This window comes from Mobula birostris, chromosome 18 (genome assembly GCF_030028105.1).
Source record: "Mobula birostris isolate sMobBir1 chromosome 18, sMobBir1.hap1, whole genome shotgun sequence".
Classification (NCBI taxonomy): Eukaryota; Metazoa; Chordata; class Chondrichthyes; order Myliobatiformes; family Myliobatidae; genus Mobula; species Mobula birostris.
The window spans coordinates 14,027,278-14,045,055 of record NC_092387.1 but is presented as its reverse complement, the minus strand read 5'-3'; the positions used below and the strand labels follow the sequence as shown (position 1 = coordinate 14,045,055).

The following is a 17,778-nucleotide window of genomic DNA, read 5'->3' as shown; positions in this document are numbered from 1 at the left end:
CAATGCAGAGTGTAGTGTTGCACATATGGAAAGTGCTGTGCAAGGAGCCAGTTGTATAAGGAGGTGTTAAGTCCCAGTTCTAAGAGTTTGGAGATGAGTTTGCTCAGAATAATTGTATTGGGGTGGAAGCTGTAGTCAATAAATAGTAGTCTAATGTATAGTAGGTGTCTTTAATATCCAGATGCATCAGAGATGACTGCAGGGCCATGGAGATGGTGTTTGGTGGGGATCTGTTTCAATAGTAGATGAACTGCAGGGGGTTGGGGTTACCTGCGAGGCTGGAGATGAAGTGTGCCGTGACCTGCATCTCGAAGCACTTCATGATGGCAGATGTCAAAGCCACCAGACGATGATTATTAAAGCACATCAACTTATTTTTCTTGGATGCAGGATGACTGTTGTCCTCTTAAAGACAAAGTAGAGAGAGGTCGGGAATGTCTGCAAGTACCCATATAGGCTGATCAGTGTAGGACCTAAGGACATGGCCAGGGCAACCATCAGGACCAGATGTTTCCATGGATTCACTGTCCAGAAGACTATGTTCACTGTGGCGACTGTGCCTTTAGGGGCATTGGAGGCTGTTGGGGTAGGTGGTGATCCATTAAAGAGATGGGATCCATTCAGCTTCATTTTTTTTTTAGCCTGTATAATATGTAAGCCTGCTGCAACTTGTGGAACACACAAAATGCTGGAGGAATTCAGCAGGCCAGGCAGCACTTTGTGTGTGTTGCTCGGATTTCCGGCATCTGCAGATTTTCTCTTGTTTGCAATTTGTGGAACTCGATTTTTTGTACTGGTATTTTCTCGTGATATCCCTGCTAGCTTTACAAAGGTAATTTCTAAAATTTTGTATAAGTCAGAGTTACTTCATTTCATTGCCACTGACCAGAATTTCAATAGGGATTGATCTCTCAGTTTATGTAAGGGTGCCAGTTTAGGAACACCTAGATTGATCTCTTTGGTACACGGTCCTCTTACACATTTGCTGATGAAGTCCATGTCTGTGGGGACATACTCATCTAAGCTGACTACTGTGTCTTTGAGCATGGACCAATCCATTAACTCAAAATAGTTGTGTAGAAACTCATCTATTTCCAGCTGAGGAAATGCAACATTGTGCACTATTCTGCACTGGATCCTGTGTACGTGCAGGGAGAAAAGGAGCACAGCTTGCTGGTTTGATTTACTAGTGTGGCAGGGGTTGAATTTGTTAGTATCTTTGGTTGTGTAGCAATGGTCAAGGGTGTTTGGGTTCTTGGTAAGACAGGAGACATGCTGCTTGAAGTTGTCCTGGTTGAAGTTACCAGCAATGATAAAGAGGGCCTCAGTAAAACAAAAAATATCCTGTTTCAAGGATGTTTATCAGAATGCAGGCATCACAGCCATTTAGAGTGGTACATAGACTGCCAATGGGATAACTGAAGTGAACTCACACAGTAGGTAATGTGGGCAGCACTTCACTGTTAGCTATTTCATGTCAGCAAGCAGAAACTCACCAGGACCATCACATCCAGGCACCTTGATTAGGAAGTAGAACCCTCCACCTTGTACTTTGCCTAAGGACAAAATACTCTGCAGATGCTGGGGTCAGAGCAACACTCACAACACACTGGAGGAACTCAGCAGGTCGGGCAGCATCCGTGGAAATGATCAGTCAATGTTTCGGGCCAGAACCCTTCGTCAGGCCTTGGATCCCACAATACCAGATTCAGGAACAGTTTTATAACATCACTTACCTCAACGTTGAACTGTCTGCACAACCTATAGACTCACTTTCAAGGACTCTGAACTCATGTTCTCAGTATTACCTATTCACTTTTTAAATTATTTGCATATTTTTTCATCTTTTGCATATTAGCTCCCTGTTGGTCTTTGTTTAAATATAGTTTTTCATAAGTGCTATTGTATTTCTTTATTTTCCTGTAAACGCTTGCAAGAAAATTAATGTCAAGGTAGCAAATTGTGATATATACATAGTTTGATAATAAATTTAACTTGAACTTTGAACTTTTGAACAAAAGCAGAAATGTTGGAAAAACCTAACCAGTCAAGTAGCATCTATAGAATGGGGAAAAAAGGTTAACATTTTTGAGTGTGGGTCAAATTCCACAACTTTTCACAGGCTGAGTCCATCTGTGTTCATATTCATCTGCAGTTTTATTTTCATGTGTGATTTTAGTCTCTAGCCCTGTATATTTTCACATTTTCTACTATTTTCAAAGATCTATCCTTAGAGAGAGAGAATCTAAATCTACAGGATTGCTCCTGCCCTGCATTGCAATAACTACCTCACAAAAATCTGTGTTTAGAAGACATGATGTATTCCTTTTATAACTATGCTGACTGCTCACATTGATACTTGGATGCTCTCTAAATATGTATTTATAGCACCCTGTGGAATGTGATCATATTCCCAATATAGATTTAGGGTGACTAGACCTTGCGTGATTCTTTTGAGACTTCGTTTTGAATATGGAAACTGTAATTGCCATATTGCAGCCTTTTTGATATAATGGCCAATTAAGAGCAGACAGCGGATTAATACAATGAGAGCATTGTGTTCTCTTCCATATGACTTATGGCAAAAAAAAACCTTTCAAATTCTTAAACCTTTCAATTCTGGCATAATTCATTATTTATTATTTTGGATGGTTTAGCCCTAGATTTTTTTTTAAAAAGCAGTTCTCCACAGACCTTGTGTATGAATGTATTCAGCATATTTGTTATCACCATTCTCATTCTTTGTTTACTCAATTTATTACTCATGTTATCACTTTGATTTATGATCCAGCATGCATGACACTTGTATTGCATTTGATCTGAAAATGTTTTGCATGACGGTTTTTGAGTCAGAAAAAACAAAGAAGACAAAAAAAAGTTGTCTTTTTGCATCTGTTGATTATTATCTAATACAGTGCCAATCTCAATTTATCTGTTGCTGAAATATTACATCTTAACCATTTCAATGCACGTCTTCAACCTACCCTACTTAAATACCCTATTTATATTCCATTATTTATATCTTTTTTCCCAAAAAGGTGATGTAGAGGACGCAAGGGTCATTGATAAGATTAATTGCCTTCCAGGAGCTGCTGCTGTACTGCTAGTGACAATATCTAAGTTCACTAGTTATGTTAACCATTCCCTAGTTCATTTAAGTTTACTCAAGTCCCTTGTGCTTCATGCAAGTATTACTTCAGATTTGGAAAGTGCACTAGTTTCATTATTTGCACTAAATTTTGGAACTTGTGTTTTGTACATTTTATTTAGAATGGGAAGACTATCTTTGAGATTTAAAATAACATGATGGCACAGAAACAGAAATATAGAAAAGCTACAGCACAATACAGGCCCTTTGACCCACAAAGCTGTGCCGATCATGTCCTTACCATAGAAATTGCCTAGGGTTACCCAGAGTCCTCTATTTTTCTGAGCTCCATGTACCTGTCCAGGAGTCTTTTAAAAGACCCTATTGTGTCTGTCTTCACCACCGTCGCTGGCAGCCCATTCCACACACTCACCACTCTCTGTGTATTTAAAAAAAAAACTTCCCCCTGATATCTCCTCTGTACCTACTTCCAAGCACCTTAACACTGCTCCACCTCATGCTAACCACTTCAGCCCTGGGAAAAACCCTCTGACAATCCACACGATCAATGCCTCTCATCATCTTATACACCTCAATCAGGTCACCTCTCATCCTCTGTCGCTCCAAGGAAAATAAGGCCGAGTTCACTCAACCTATTCTTGTAAGGCATACTCCCCAATCCAGGCAACATACATCCTTGTAAACTCAGTCCCATGATTGATAAAGGCCAATGCACCATATGCTTTCTTAACCACGGAGTCGACCTACGCAGCAGCTTTGAGTGTCCTGTGGACTCAAACCCCAAGATCCCTCTGATCCTCCCCACTGTCAAGAGTCTTACCATTAATACTATATTCTGCCATCGTATTCGACCTCCCAGAATGAACCACCTCACACTTATCTGGGTTGAACTCCATCTGCCACTTCTCAGCCCATTTTTGCATCCTGTCAGTGTCCCGCTGTAACCTCTGACAGCCTTCCACACCATCCACAACGCCCCTAACCTTTGTGTCATCAGCAAATTTACTAACCCATCCCTTCACTTTCTCATCCAGGTCATTTATAAAAATCAAGAGGAGTAAGGGTCCCAGAACAGATCCTTGAGGCACGCCACTGGTGACTGACCTCCATGCAGAATATGACTCGTCTACAACCACTCTTTGCCTTCTGATGGCAAGCCATTTCTGGATCCACAAAGCAAGGTCCCCTTGGATCCCATGCCTCCTTACTTTCTCAATAAGCCTTGCATGGGGTACCTTGTTAAATGCTTTGCTGAAATCCATATACACTACACCTACTGCTCTACCACCATCAATGTGGTTAGTCACATCCTTAAAAAATTCAGTCAAGCTTGTAAGGCACGACCTGTCTTTGATAAAGCTATGCTAACTATTCTAATCATATTATGCCTCTCCAAGCGTTCATAAATTCTGCCTCTCAGGATCTTCTCCGTCAACTCTTCAATGATCACTTTTCCTTTTCAATAGGCCATGGTGATAGCAATAGTCGTAACATCCCCACTTTGGTGAAGGACATCAGCAATGTAGGTGAAGTATCCTGTGGAAGCTCACATACCATTGCATTGTCTAAAGATGGAAGAACTGCTTGGTCTTTTGGGGGTGGTGATAATGGTAAGTAATACTCTTACTGCAATATACTTGTTGAAAAATAAATTGTGATAGAGTGTATGTTAAGGAAATGTGTATCAACCTGGCCCATACAATCTATCCTGACTGTCAAGTATCTATATATACCAATCCCATTTACTAGCACTTGGTCATTAGTATTAATGAGTCCAGATATTTAATTCAAGCCATGGATTGTAGAGTTCCAACCACTGTCCGGGTGAAGATGTTTCTCCTCAGATCTTTTTGCCTTAAAACTCTGTCCTCTAGTTCTAGAAATCTCTGCTATAAAGAAAAGTTTCCTACTCTCTTTTGTAGCTATGCCCGTCATAATTTGTATATCTCTGCCTCCTTTGTTTCAAGGAAGATAAATCCAGCCCATCCAGTCTTAATTAAAATGTTGCATTCCAGACAGCATCCTGGAGAATGAATCTCCTCTAAATCCTCTCCAGTGGTCTCCTATAGTGTGGAGACCATATATGTCTGGTCTAACCAATATTTTACCTCCCTGTTTTTATATTCAGTGCCCTAGCTGATGAGGGCAAGTATCCTATATGCCACTTTCACTGTCCTATCTACCTATGCTGTCTTTTTTTTTGAGACTCTTGGATTTCTCCACTGAGTTCCCTTTGTTCTTCAATACTTTCTAGAGCTGTCCTGTTGATTATGTTCTATGTGGTTGATTGCAGTTAAAATGTGACATATAAAATCCTAAGTATTATAATTGAAGTTTTAATGCAACAGTTTATTAGAACATTCTGTTATTATAGCTATATTTTTAAAAAGCCAAAACATGTACAGGCTTTTGCCTTAATGAAGACGTTAAAGGTCATTTTGAGCTCTAGGCAGATAACACATTTACTAATATTTCCATATGTTAGTGTCATAGCAACTGCAAATATGTGCAGTAATATCAGATGGCATTTACAAGACCTCAAATTATCTGTAATATATGCAAAATTGAGCTGTGACATATGAGGTTCTCAATAAACACTGATAGGTATTTAACTGGAATATTGATTATGTTTGACATTATCTGAAAAGCTCCACTCTGTTTTAGTGCTGCTGTAGATACTGAGGCCTTTATTTAACTTTCCTTTATTATTCGTCTAACTGATAAATGTGAATGCGTGGGGCAGTAATTGCCCAGATTGACCTTATAGTTTTCCTTGTTCTGTGGTAGATGGTGTTATAGATGTATTTGAACAGCTTGGCCAGCGATATAGCTAGTTCTGGAGCATTCCTTGACAGCCTTGTTCATGAAATCACATTAAATGAATTGAATTATCTGAAAACTGCTGTGAGAGATGAGGATGAGATAGATCATCAACTTTACATTTCTGCTTGAAGGAAGTTGCTTTTGCCTCCACTTTTTACATACAATTTTAGATTCTTTGATTATCAGTGACAGGAATACTTAAGGAGCTGCCTCCTCCACATACTTGTTTAATAATGCATCTTTGCCCACAACCAAATCTGATTACTTGGCCCTTATTGACTTTAACATGCATGCAAATCTGTAGATGGCACATAGCTCTGTATTATAGGGTGTTTCTGTTGCTGTTCAGCGTGCTTTTCTATACTTTACATGAAATCCCAATTAGAGTGGTGGTAATGCCATACAACGCAATGGACAACACAATTCTCAGTGTGAGGAAAGTATGTCGGCTATAGAAAGAGTGGATAATTTTTGGTTGCATATGCAAAAAAATTGGTGAGGGCAAGGTCCCCTAGTTTTTCACTTTTCTCTTGCCACCGACTGTAGGCATCTACAGGTTACAGAACTTATTTAATGCATTCAGTACTGCGGATACTGAACCAATCTTGGTGATGAACATTGGGGCTTTTCCATGCTATGGGGCTGTTTCATGAATGGAGCTCGGTATGAGTATTGTGTGGTGGGTGGCAGTGAGAAGGCTTCTTTGTCTATGGTCTAAGGATGGAAGATTTCATAGGATGTGGGATTGATGTGAAGGACTCCAACATCTGACCACATACACTTAGTGGACACTTTATTCGGTACACCCCATGTACACCCCATAAATGCAAATATCTAATCGGCCAATGGTGGGATGGCAGCTCAATGCGTAAAGGCATGCAGGCATGGTCCACAGGTTCTGTTGTTTTTCAGACCAAACATCATAATGGGGATGAAATGACTAAGTGACTTTGACCATGGAATTATTGGTGCTAGGCGGGGCGGTTTGAGTTGATAAAGATGGTGCCGGTGTACATGGCGACTCTCTGCGGGCTGCCGGAATTTGTATGTACTGTGATAATTTAACTTTGAACTTTGAAACTGCTGATCTCCTGGGGTTTTCATGCACAGCAGTCTCTAGAGGTTCCAGAGAATGGTGCGGAAACAAAAAAACATCCAGTGAGTGGCAGTTCTGTGGGGAACAAAAGTCCTATTAATGAGAAAAGTCAGAGAAGAATGGCCAAACTAGTTCAAGATGACAGGAAGGCAACTAACTCAAATAACCACATGTTACAACAGTGGTGTGCACAAGAATGCACAGCACATTGAACCTTGAAGTGGACAACCTAATAAAGTGGCCAGTTGGTGCATCACTGTGTTCATTTGGTGCAGATGAAATGGCAGTGTGATAGGGTGGTCTGGGGTGCTGGTGATAAAGTAAGGTTTTGAGTTCGACTGTTAGGCTTCGCAAATCCTTGTAGAACACCTTTTACTCCATTTGTCAATCAAGTATTCCCCATTTCCCTTGATAAAGCCGGCTGTCTTTCTGATTCAGTGTCTCAATAGATTGGAATGTAAAGGATTGTATTGACAGATATATTGAATATATCTGCAAATTTCTTGGTAATTATTTACTTGATTTATCTTATAGGTAAACTGGGACATGGTGATACTAACAGAGTTTATAAACCCAAGGTCATTGAAGCCTTGCAAGGAATGTTTATTCGGAAAGTTTGTGCTGGAAGCCAGTCTTCACTTGCTTTGACATCAACAGGCCAGGTTAGTTATTCTGAACAACCTTTTTTATTTCAGTTATTTTTGCTTTCAGAAAGATTATGTAAGTAGTGAGTACTGATATATTACCAAATTTTTTTTGTGGCATGAGCATGAAATTTTATCTTTGGAAAGTGAACAGTAGGGCAAGGTAGAATCTAGCAATGTCTACTTTTTCCACCTGTACATCACCTGTAAAGTATCAGCAATGAAGATGGAGATGAATGAAGGATTTTCGGGATGATTTCAGTTTGTTAAATGTAATTCCCGCCAAATGTGTAAATTAGATAACGGCTTGAGCAGCATGATAGGTCTTTGAACTAAATCTCTTAAGTCAAATGCCCTCTAATGAAGTTTTATTATTATTTGGTTTTCGATGCACTTCATTCTTCAGCAAAGTTTCCTCATTTTATGTAACATTTTCTTACATTTCTTATTAGTATTTACTTTCCTTTATTGCTCTTGTTTTGTATTTAATATTTCAGTATTATTTGAGTAATCTTGTATATATTAGTTGATTAAGCATTCTTGTTTGTTTAAATAATGGGTTTAAATATAAGGGTTATATGTATAAATATGTGAACTGCATACTTCATGCTACCACGTGATACATGTGCACCTTGCTTAAAGAACAAACTAAGACTTGCATCTGTTTGCTCTCGTTTTCCTTTGAATTAGTTTAGTATTTTGGAGTTATAAAATGTAATAGCTCTTGCATTTGTTTTTTTCAATTTTCCTATTTCTTTCTTTCTTTCTTTTTGTCATTGTCATTTCCTCACTGTGTTTGACATGCAGATTACTTGTCTCTAGATTGGTGAGTGTGACCTAAGGGCTTGTTCCTGTGTTGTGCAACTCTGAGATTAGTTTGTGGTTCCCCCGCGGACCCTGCCCTTTGGTTGTTGCAAGTGTTCCAGGCAATTTTTCTTACGCCTTTTAATTTTCAATCAATTCGTCCTCACCTCTTTCCTACTTTTAACCGTCATTTAAAATTTTCCAGTGAATGTACCTGTATTGCTGTTGAGTTTACTCTTTGTTTTCATTTCTAAGCCTGTGGCAGTACTTTGAGGTGAAAAGTCATGGGTCTGGGAGAACTGTTTTCCAGTTCCTGTGGTTTTGTTTGTTTATTTTGGGCAGATATGGGTATTGTTGACAGGACCAGTATTTTATCCCAACCCTAAATGCCCTTGAATTGAGAGATATGCTGTGCTATTTCACAAGGCACTTAGGATCAACTATGTTCATGGCTTGGAATCACATGGTGATCAGATTGGCTATGGATGACAGATGTCCTTAAACTGCAAAGTTCAGGTTGATCAGAAAAGTGAGCCTGTAAAGGCCAAGGGAGAGCCAAGCTTTGATGAGCAGTGGAAAGAGGGCAGAGTCCATTTAAGGTGGTGGAAGTGTGGAAAAGATGTACTGAGCTGAGCTTTGGGTGAAGATTCAGGGTGGGAAAGAAAGAGGGATTAGCAAATGGGAAAAAGTAGCAGCTGAAAATTTACGTGTCTCAGCAACAATAACTGTTCACTTAAATAATATATCATTCATTTGTTATGTACCGTGTTGTATGACATGGTTGATCATGGTCTTTCCATGACCATGATTGTTCTTGACAATTTTTTCTACAAAAGTGGTTTGCCATGGCCTGCTCTGAGCAGTGTCTTTACAGGACGGGTGACCGCAGTCATTATCAATATCCTTCAGAAATTGTCTGCCTCACATCAGTGGTCAGATAACCAGGACCTGTGATGTGCACCAACTGCTCATATGACCATCCACCACCTGCTCTCCATGGCTTCCTGTGACCCTGATCGGGGAGGCATGGGGGGGGGGGGGTTGCTGCAGAGGGCTAAGCAGGTGCTACACCTTGCCCAAGGTTAACACAACCTAGCAAAGGGAAGGAGCTTCCTACACCTTTAGCAGAGATATATCTTCACCCCGCCACTCAAAAATAATATATTATTCCTTAAAAACAAGAGATTCTGTAGCTGCTAGAAATCTTGATCAACACGCAAAATACTTGAGGAGCGCAGCAAGTCAGGCAGCCTCTATAGAGGTGAATGAGCAGTCAATGTTTTGGGCCAAGACCCTTCATCAGTATTGGCAAGGAAGGAGCACAGAAGCCAGAATAAGGAGCTGGGGGAGGGAAAGGAGTACAAGCTGGCAGGTGATGGGTGAGACTAGCAGAGTGGGAACATGAATAGGTGGGGAGGGGGAATGAAGTAAGAAGTTGGGAAAGGGATAGGTGGAAGAGATGAAGAATTGAAGATGAAGGAATCTGATAGGAGAGCGTGGTGGACCATGGAAGAAAGGGATGGAGGAGGGGCACCAGAGAGAGGTGATGGGAAGAATAAAAGAAGAGAAGGGATAAGAAGGTAACCAGAATGGAGAATGGGAAAAGAGAAAGGAGAGAATGAAATTACCTTCCCATCACCCCGCCCCCCCCACTCCTGGCCTGATGCTGCCTGACTTGCTGAGTTTCTCCAGCAATTTGTGTGAGTATTATAAAAATAAAAATAGTTGTTTGTATATCTTTTGCAGAATTGATGTTGTACCATTGATCATATTTTCACAATGGAATAGCTTGGAATTCTAAAACCATGTTACAATGAATATACTGCTTTTCTTCCCTACAATAAAAAAAATTGATCTTGCAAACAACACTTCAGGTGCAAGAAATTAATTGAATCAATTTGATATTTCCTTCCTTAGCACTTTAGGTGGTCTTTCCACTCCGCGGTTAAAAGAAATGCAGTGTTCTTTTTTCACTTTTAACAGTGAATATTTAGTTCTTGCTCAGTTTATTGTTGGTGTAGCAATTGCCAAATTAAATTTCAAGTGGCTCGCACCTGAAGCTAGTGAATATCTCTAATTTTCAAGATCCTTTCCTCAGGGTTTTTCTGTCTTGCCTACAGCCACAATGTTTAAGGTAGGCAGCATTAAAACATGTTTAAGCATTCCCATCTGCTCTAGAACAAAGAAGGTTTTTTGGGGATACAACAAATAAATAAACATTGACTTTTATTTTGATTTCTTAATTTGTTTGCCAGATTTGTAGCGATAGTCTCTCATTATACTCAAATGCTGACCCATCTTTTAATGTTACAGATAACAGAGGCTTCATGTTGCAATAAGATGTTGTGCTGTGAGTTAATTTTGTTGAATTTTACCTGTTAGGTATATGCTTGGGGCTGTGGTGCTTGTCTTGGATGTGGCTCTTCAGAAGCTACTGCTTTGAGACCCAAACTTATTGAGGAACTAGCTACTACAAGGATAGTTGACCTCTCAATAGGTGACAGCCACTGCTTGGCTCTTTCACATGGTAAGTAGAGGATTTGAATTCTTCAGATGATGCAATGATGGTAGAAATTGTTATTTTTGTGTGAGTGTTTGGGCAGCTCAGTGAGACCCGTTTATATCTGGAACTGTAGTTGCTGGCTTGACCTTTGCTCAATTTAAAGCTTAATGGAGGTGGGAATGCTGAAGGAATTCAGCGGGTCATACAGCATCATGTGCAGTGCTTTGGAGTGAATGATCTCTGGTCTCTTGTGTCTCTTATAAAAGGTAGTTGGAAGTTCTGGAACTAGCCATTCATTTTTTTTAATGTTCTACCATAAATGCTTTCTGTAACTTTTGCTACTCTCTGCGGTGAAAACGTGGCTCCCTCCAATATGATCAGAATATTTTTGTTATGTAGGCTTGTTAATTACTTCGTTAGATGGAATTCTGACCATTGTTTAGCTTTATTAGAGAATTATTACTTTAATTTTTTCATAGTTTTAATATCTCAGTAACTATGAATATGTGTGGGCACGTGGCCAAGTGGTTAAGGCATTGGACTAGCGACCTGAAGGTCGTGAGTTCGAGCCCCGGCCGAGGCAACGTGTTGTGTCCTTGAGCAAGGCACTTAATCACACAGTGCTCTGCGACGACACTGGTACCAAGCTGTACGGGTCCTAATGCCCTTCCCTTGGACAACATTGGTGTCATGGAGACTTGCAGCATGCGTAGCTGCTGGTCTTCCATACAACCTTGCCCAGGCCTGCGCCCTGGTGTGTGAAGACTTTCCAGGCACAGATCCATGGTCTCGCAAGACTAACGGATGCCTTAACTAGGAATATACATCTCATGAAACCACTGCTTTTGAATGTTAATTGTGAAAATACAGATGTTCATACATACCAAAATTAAATGTCATAATTATGTAACCTGTCCTGCTTTAGTATGTAAGCACTGGCTGTCTTTTATTACAAATAGCACACCTCATTTTGTTGTGTGGTTCAGTACAGACTGAATGAGACAGCAGTTCTCCTTGCTCTGAAATGGTTAACACTTGGCCTTGAACATCATATTTATAATACTACTTACCACCTTTACAAAAATTAATTTGAATTTATTAATGTATTATAGTAAAACATTATTTTTGGTTAACTGGATTACCAATTCATTTTATTCCCTTCAGGTGCATAAACTTGATTAATCAGTCTGGTTCTTCCCTCCTCAGCACTTCTAGACAACGGAGAGGGAAATTTATTTTTTACTTACGGCCTAGAAATTTGTTTGATGGTATTGGTATTGAGATAGTTGATCTCAATAGTTCAGTTATTGCAGTGCAATGCTCAAACGTATTGCTACATGATTGACAATGGACTTCTATTGAAGCAAAACACCATTCTAGGTGTGAGTCAGTTGTGCATCAATGTGATTTCCACGTGAGATGTGTGTCAAGTGATGTCTTTCTGGAGCATTGCTCTTTTTAAGAGCTAGACAGGAATATACTGTAATTCCATATTTTCTGGGCATTCCCAAGCGTTTTCATTGCTTTGGACTGGTATAATTTGTGAGATTTACATCCTAACCCTTGGTTAGAATTTGCCTCTCCCACCATAGTTCCTGTGCGGTGCACCAAGGAAAACATGTAACACTGAAGATCTACAATATGAAACTTCGCAGTGGCAAGCCCATGACTAAAATGATGGGGCAGGTGTTGGGCAACAACCACATAGCATGCTTTCAGCATACTACGATTGCAAGAACTATTGGTTTCCCTTTACTTCCTCTGAAGTGAAAATGCCTTATTTGTTAAGTTTGTTGTTGTCTTAGTGATCCCTGGTTTTCCAAACTCTAGAATCTTCAGTAATCATTTAATTTGCTTCATTTTGGGAAATTATCCATTTTAATGGATATGTTTAGGGTAAAATAAATTATGATGAAGTGTCGCCCTGCTGCAGGTGTTCACTTCAGCTAGTCGTACAGCAGTGTACATCCCACCTGAGATACGAAGCACGCACTCAACAAAACGTCCTCTGTGGTCACCAGACTCGAAGACCTTTTTCATCGTTGCTGATTGCTTCAACCACTCCAACTTCATGAGTGTATTACCACAATACTACCAGTGTGTCTCCTGTCTCACCAGGGGTCCAGGTGCCCTACACCATTGCCTTCCGAACCCGTCTCTTTTCCACACTTTGGTAAAATCAGGCTAACAGTCTACGCTCTTACTTCCTGCATACAAACGGATGCTGAAACGGGTCAGTACGAAACAAGCTCTTGTAGTGCTTCTCTGAGGAAACAGATGAGATTCTATGTGACTGCTTTGAGTTGGTAGACTGGTCCATGTTCAAAGGCTTAGCTGCCAGCCTAGATGAGGATGAGTATGTCACTATTGTCACACTTTATCACCAAGTGTGTTGAGCTCTGTGTACCAAGGAGGGCAATCAGCTGTTTCCAAACGGGAAACCATGGATGAACCAGGAGATCCACGCTCTTCTGAAGTCTAGGTCTACAGCATTACCATCAGGTGACTGATCCTTTTAAGAAATTAAGATATGACCACCGTAAAGCTATCAGATGCTTAGAGGCAATACCAGTCCAGCAGTCAGCTGTGGCAGGTCTTAAATACCTCAGTAGGTTACAAAACAAAGACTGGCAGCATCGCCAACAAGAGCACATCCTTTCCCAGCAAGCATAACGCATTCTATGCATGTTTTGAACTGAAGGGAACGGTTATATCAGCCCGCACCAAGGGTCTTCAGAGCACCTGAATCTACAGTCACTGTGGTGGACATGAGATCAGTTTTTCAGAGGATGATCCTGCAGAAAGCATTGGGCTAAATCCTTCGATCCTGTGTGGATCAGCTGGATAATTACAGACATTTTTTAACCTCTCCCTGCTTCAGGCTGTGGTCTCCTCCCTCCTGCTTTAAGAAGCCGTTATCTTCCTGGTGCCCAAGGAAAACAAAATAATGTGCTTTAATGACTGCCACTCAGTGGTTCTAACATATACCATCATGAAGTGCTTTGAGAGGCTGGTCAAGGCACATGTCAGCTCCAGGTTCCCAGACAAGCTTAATCCACTGCAATTTGCCTCCTGCCAAAACAGGTCGATGGCAGAAACCATCTTCCTTGGCCCTTTATTCTGCAGCATCCAGACAGTAAAGACACCTATATCAAGTGATTGTTAATTGACTACAGTTCTGCCTTCAATACTATTATTCTAAGTAAATGCATCACTAAACTCTGGACCCTGGAAATTAATGTCTCCCTCTACAAGTGCTTCCTTGTCTCTCTGACCAGCAGACAGCAGTCAGTAAGGGTGGATAGCAACATCTGAGCCACGATTATTCTAAACGCTGGTGCTCCACAAGGTGGTGTCCTCGGCCCTCCACTCCATTCCCTGTACACTCCTGACTGCATGCTGCCTGACCAGGTTTTGCTCAAACTCCATCTGCTAGTTCGCAAATGCAACCACTGTAGGGTGCCAGAATTTGAAATATTGATGAGTCTGAGTGCAAGGAGTTAGAGACCTTAGTGATGGTGTTATGACAATGACCTGTTTCCCCCCTACCCCCCACCAAAAAAATATACTTGCTCATTGACTTCTGAAAGGGGAGCAGTGCATGTGATCTTGTTTACATTAACATTGTTGAGGTTGAGAAAGTCGAGCAGTTTAAGTTCCGAGGTGTGAACATCATCAATAGCCTGTCCTGTTACAACTACGTCGATACCACTGCCAAGAAAACTCACCAGTGCCTCTTCTTCCTCAAGAGGCCAAAGAAATTTGGCATATCTTTATTGACTCTTACCAATTTAATGATGCGCCATAGTAAGCAATGTGTCTGGATGCTGTAATGGCTTGGTATGGAAACTGATCTGCATGTGACTGCAAGAAACTGCAGAGTTGTGAACACAGCTCGTACACCACAAGAAGCGGCCTCCCTTCTGTGGATTCTTGCCTATACTTGCTGCCTCGGTAAAGCAGCCAGTTTAATAAAGACCCTAACCAACCTGGAGATTTTGTCGTCTTCCCTTTCCCACAGGGCAGAAGGTTTGTGGTGGAGGAGTTGAGAAGACAAGAGGAGGCAGAGCGACACGCCAGGGCCGTCTCAGTGGCCAAGCAGGGCCACTGGACTAATTGGGAGAGCCTGGAAAAGAGGAAACTTAGCTGGCGTGACATCTGGGAGATGGAGGGATCTCGGCTAAGTTTTATCATCAGAGCCACTTATGACCTCCTACCCACACCCCAGAACCTGAACCAGTGATGGAGAGAAGACCCCGCTTGCTTTCTTTGTCAAGCACCGGGATCACTAAGGTACATTTTAACAGGATGCACCACGAGCCTCACCCAGGGGTGGTACACTTGGCAGCATAACCAAGTTCTCAGACAACTGGCATCAATCTTGGAACAGAGGCGAATCACTACAAATGCTCTCCCACAAACATCGGCAGGAAATGTCCACATCACACGATTTGTACCATCAGGCCAACATCCAGAGCACCATATAACATCAAAAGATGTAAGCATTCTGCAGGTTGCTTGGGATTGGAAAATGGACGTGGACTTGGCAAAAAAGCTTGTGTTTCCCCCAGACATTGCGGCTACAACACTCCGGCCAGTCATGGTCCTGTGGTCCACAACAGCCAAGCTGGCATATGTTGTGGAATTGACAGTACCATGGGAAGATAGTGTCGAAGAAGCTTATGAGAGGAAAAAGGCCAAATACTCAGAACAGGCAACTAAAGCTGCCCAGAATGGCTGGAAGACCAAGATTTTCCCTGTAGAAGTGGGATGCAGGGGATTCGTTGCTACATCTACGACCAGTCTATTGAAGAAGATGGGGGTGAAGGGTCACTCCCTCCAACAAGCAATCAAGTCCTTGTCAAATGCAGCAGAAGAAAGCAGCAATTGGATTTGGATTAAAAGGAAAGACAACAACTGGGCTGCAAGGAGGGTATGGAACTGAGAGGGGTGTATCTGGGACGCCAGGTAGCACCGTTGAGCCCTCTGGAGACATCGTGGGCTTATCAACGAAACGTCAAAGAAGGAGGGTACCCACCTGATGACCCCGATGACGTACCTACCTTCCCTCCTTGTCACCACTCCAAACCCACTGCCAACATCGAGAGTACCAACTTACCATAGGGATTGAAACATCAAGTCCTAGTAGCTCTACTAAAGAATGAAAGACTGTACCCAACAGGACGGGCAAACAACCAGTGTGCAAAAAACAGCAAACTATGCAAATACAGAAAGAAATAATAATAAGTAGATAATAGATATTGAGAACGTGAGATGAAGAGACCTTGAAAGTGAGTCCATAAGTTGTGAGATCTGTTCAGTGATGGGTCAAGTGAAGTTATCCCCACTGAGTATAATAACTGTTCCTGAACCTGGCTGTGTGGGTCCTGAGGCTCCTGTACCTTCCTGATGGCAGCAGTTCAAAAAATGACCGCTTGGCCTCTCAGTCTATCTTGTTATGATCTTGCACTTTATCATTTAACTGTAGTGCACTCTTTCAGTAGCTCTTTTACATTAAACAGCACGTAAAGCTAGAATAATGGGTTGCTCTGTATAAACAGTATGCGCAACAAGCCTTTCACTGTATCTTGGTACATGGTCGTGGCTATCCTTCGAGGTTGAGGATGATGGTCTTCGTTCTGAAGAAGTGGCTCGCAGAGTGAAGACGCCTGTTTAACGTGTACTTTGATGTTGCAGTCCAAGAAGCACACGATACTTCACAAATCAACCAACTGATTCCAATGGCATGGAAACCATGGCGATTAGAGCTGATGGATTTGTTGCAGCCTTCATCTGCCTTCACAGCCGTTGAGTTCGAAGTACCTTCGTCCGTCTGTTCCAGCACCGAGGTCTTGGTTGGATTGTTCTTTGTCAGGGACCTCACCCTCGACCTTACCGCCATGGGTGACCCTACCAGGAGCATAGCTCCAGACGGCATTGCTCTTGGGATCTCAGGACCACACAAGCTTCTCCACCGCGACAAGGTGACAATCCACGGAGAATCTTGGTACATATGACAATAATAAACCAATACCAATATTTTGTGTCCCAGCATGAAAAAAAATATTTTCTTCAGCAATTTAAAAAAAAATTAGGAGCACTCTTAACATTCTATGACATCCACCACAATGTGCAAAATTGCTCAGAGTTCCTTTTTATTTTTTCTGTTTTTATTCTGTATTTCTTCCTTTCTTTCCCCCCTCCGTCCCTCACCCCTTTCTTTTCGCTAAGTCCCCCTCCTCCCGTTGCTATCTGTCCCACTTTCTGTGTGCTCTTCCAGCTTTTATCCAGAGTTTTTTAAAAAATTTCATTAGTTCTGCCTGCTTGCCACTTATAAGTACAGATCTAGTGCTCTAAGAACGTGCGCCTTGCATGCAATGCTTGTCCAGCAAAGCAGGAGCTTGATTGTTCCATAACCTCTGATAAAGGAAAGGTTTCTTGCAGAGCCAGTCTGTGTGCACTTTCTGAGTGTTGTTTCTACTTTTGTGTGCTAATAATGTAAAAGAAAACTGGTCTCTCAGAATGATTTCTCAGAAATCTTGAATTAAATGATGGGCTCACTTAAATTCTAATCCATTCAATTAAGTATAGTGCTGTTGCATTGTAACACAGTCAACTATTAGTATCACAAGCCACTCTCCTCCCTGCAAGCTTTAATTACAGCTGAGGCTTTAAGCAAGCATTTGCTCCTGAATGCTCCTGAAACAGACTAATTTGCCTTGCTGCAATGAAAAAGGGACCTTTGTGCAGTGAATGATTTAACCCCATATGCAATAATCATGATGGGGATAATAGGCAT

At 41.4% G+C, this 17,778-nt stretch overlaps 1 protein-coding gene across 7 annotated transcripts in view; it reads left to right on the top strand.

The window, feature by feature from the left end:
* herc1 (HECT and RLD domain containing E3 ubiquitin protein ligase family member 1) overlaps positions 1 to 17,778 on the top strand; it is a 273,938-nt gene that overhangs the window by 66,265 nt on the left and 189,895 nt on the right. For all 7 annotated transcript variants that reach the window (XM_072282232.1, XM_072282231.1, XM_072282229.1 and 4 more), the window contains 3 exons: positions 4,576 to 4,719; positions 7,563 to 7,690; positions 10,859 to 11,003. In XM_072282232.1, coding sequence (XP_072138333.1) covers positions 4,576 to 4,719; positions 7,563 to 7,690; positions 10,859 to 11,003 — 417 coding nt within the window. The remainder of the gene's footprint in view (positions 1 to 4,575; positions 4,720 to 7,562; positions 7,691 to 10,858; positions 11,004 to 17,778) is intronic.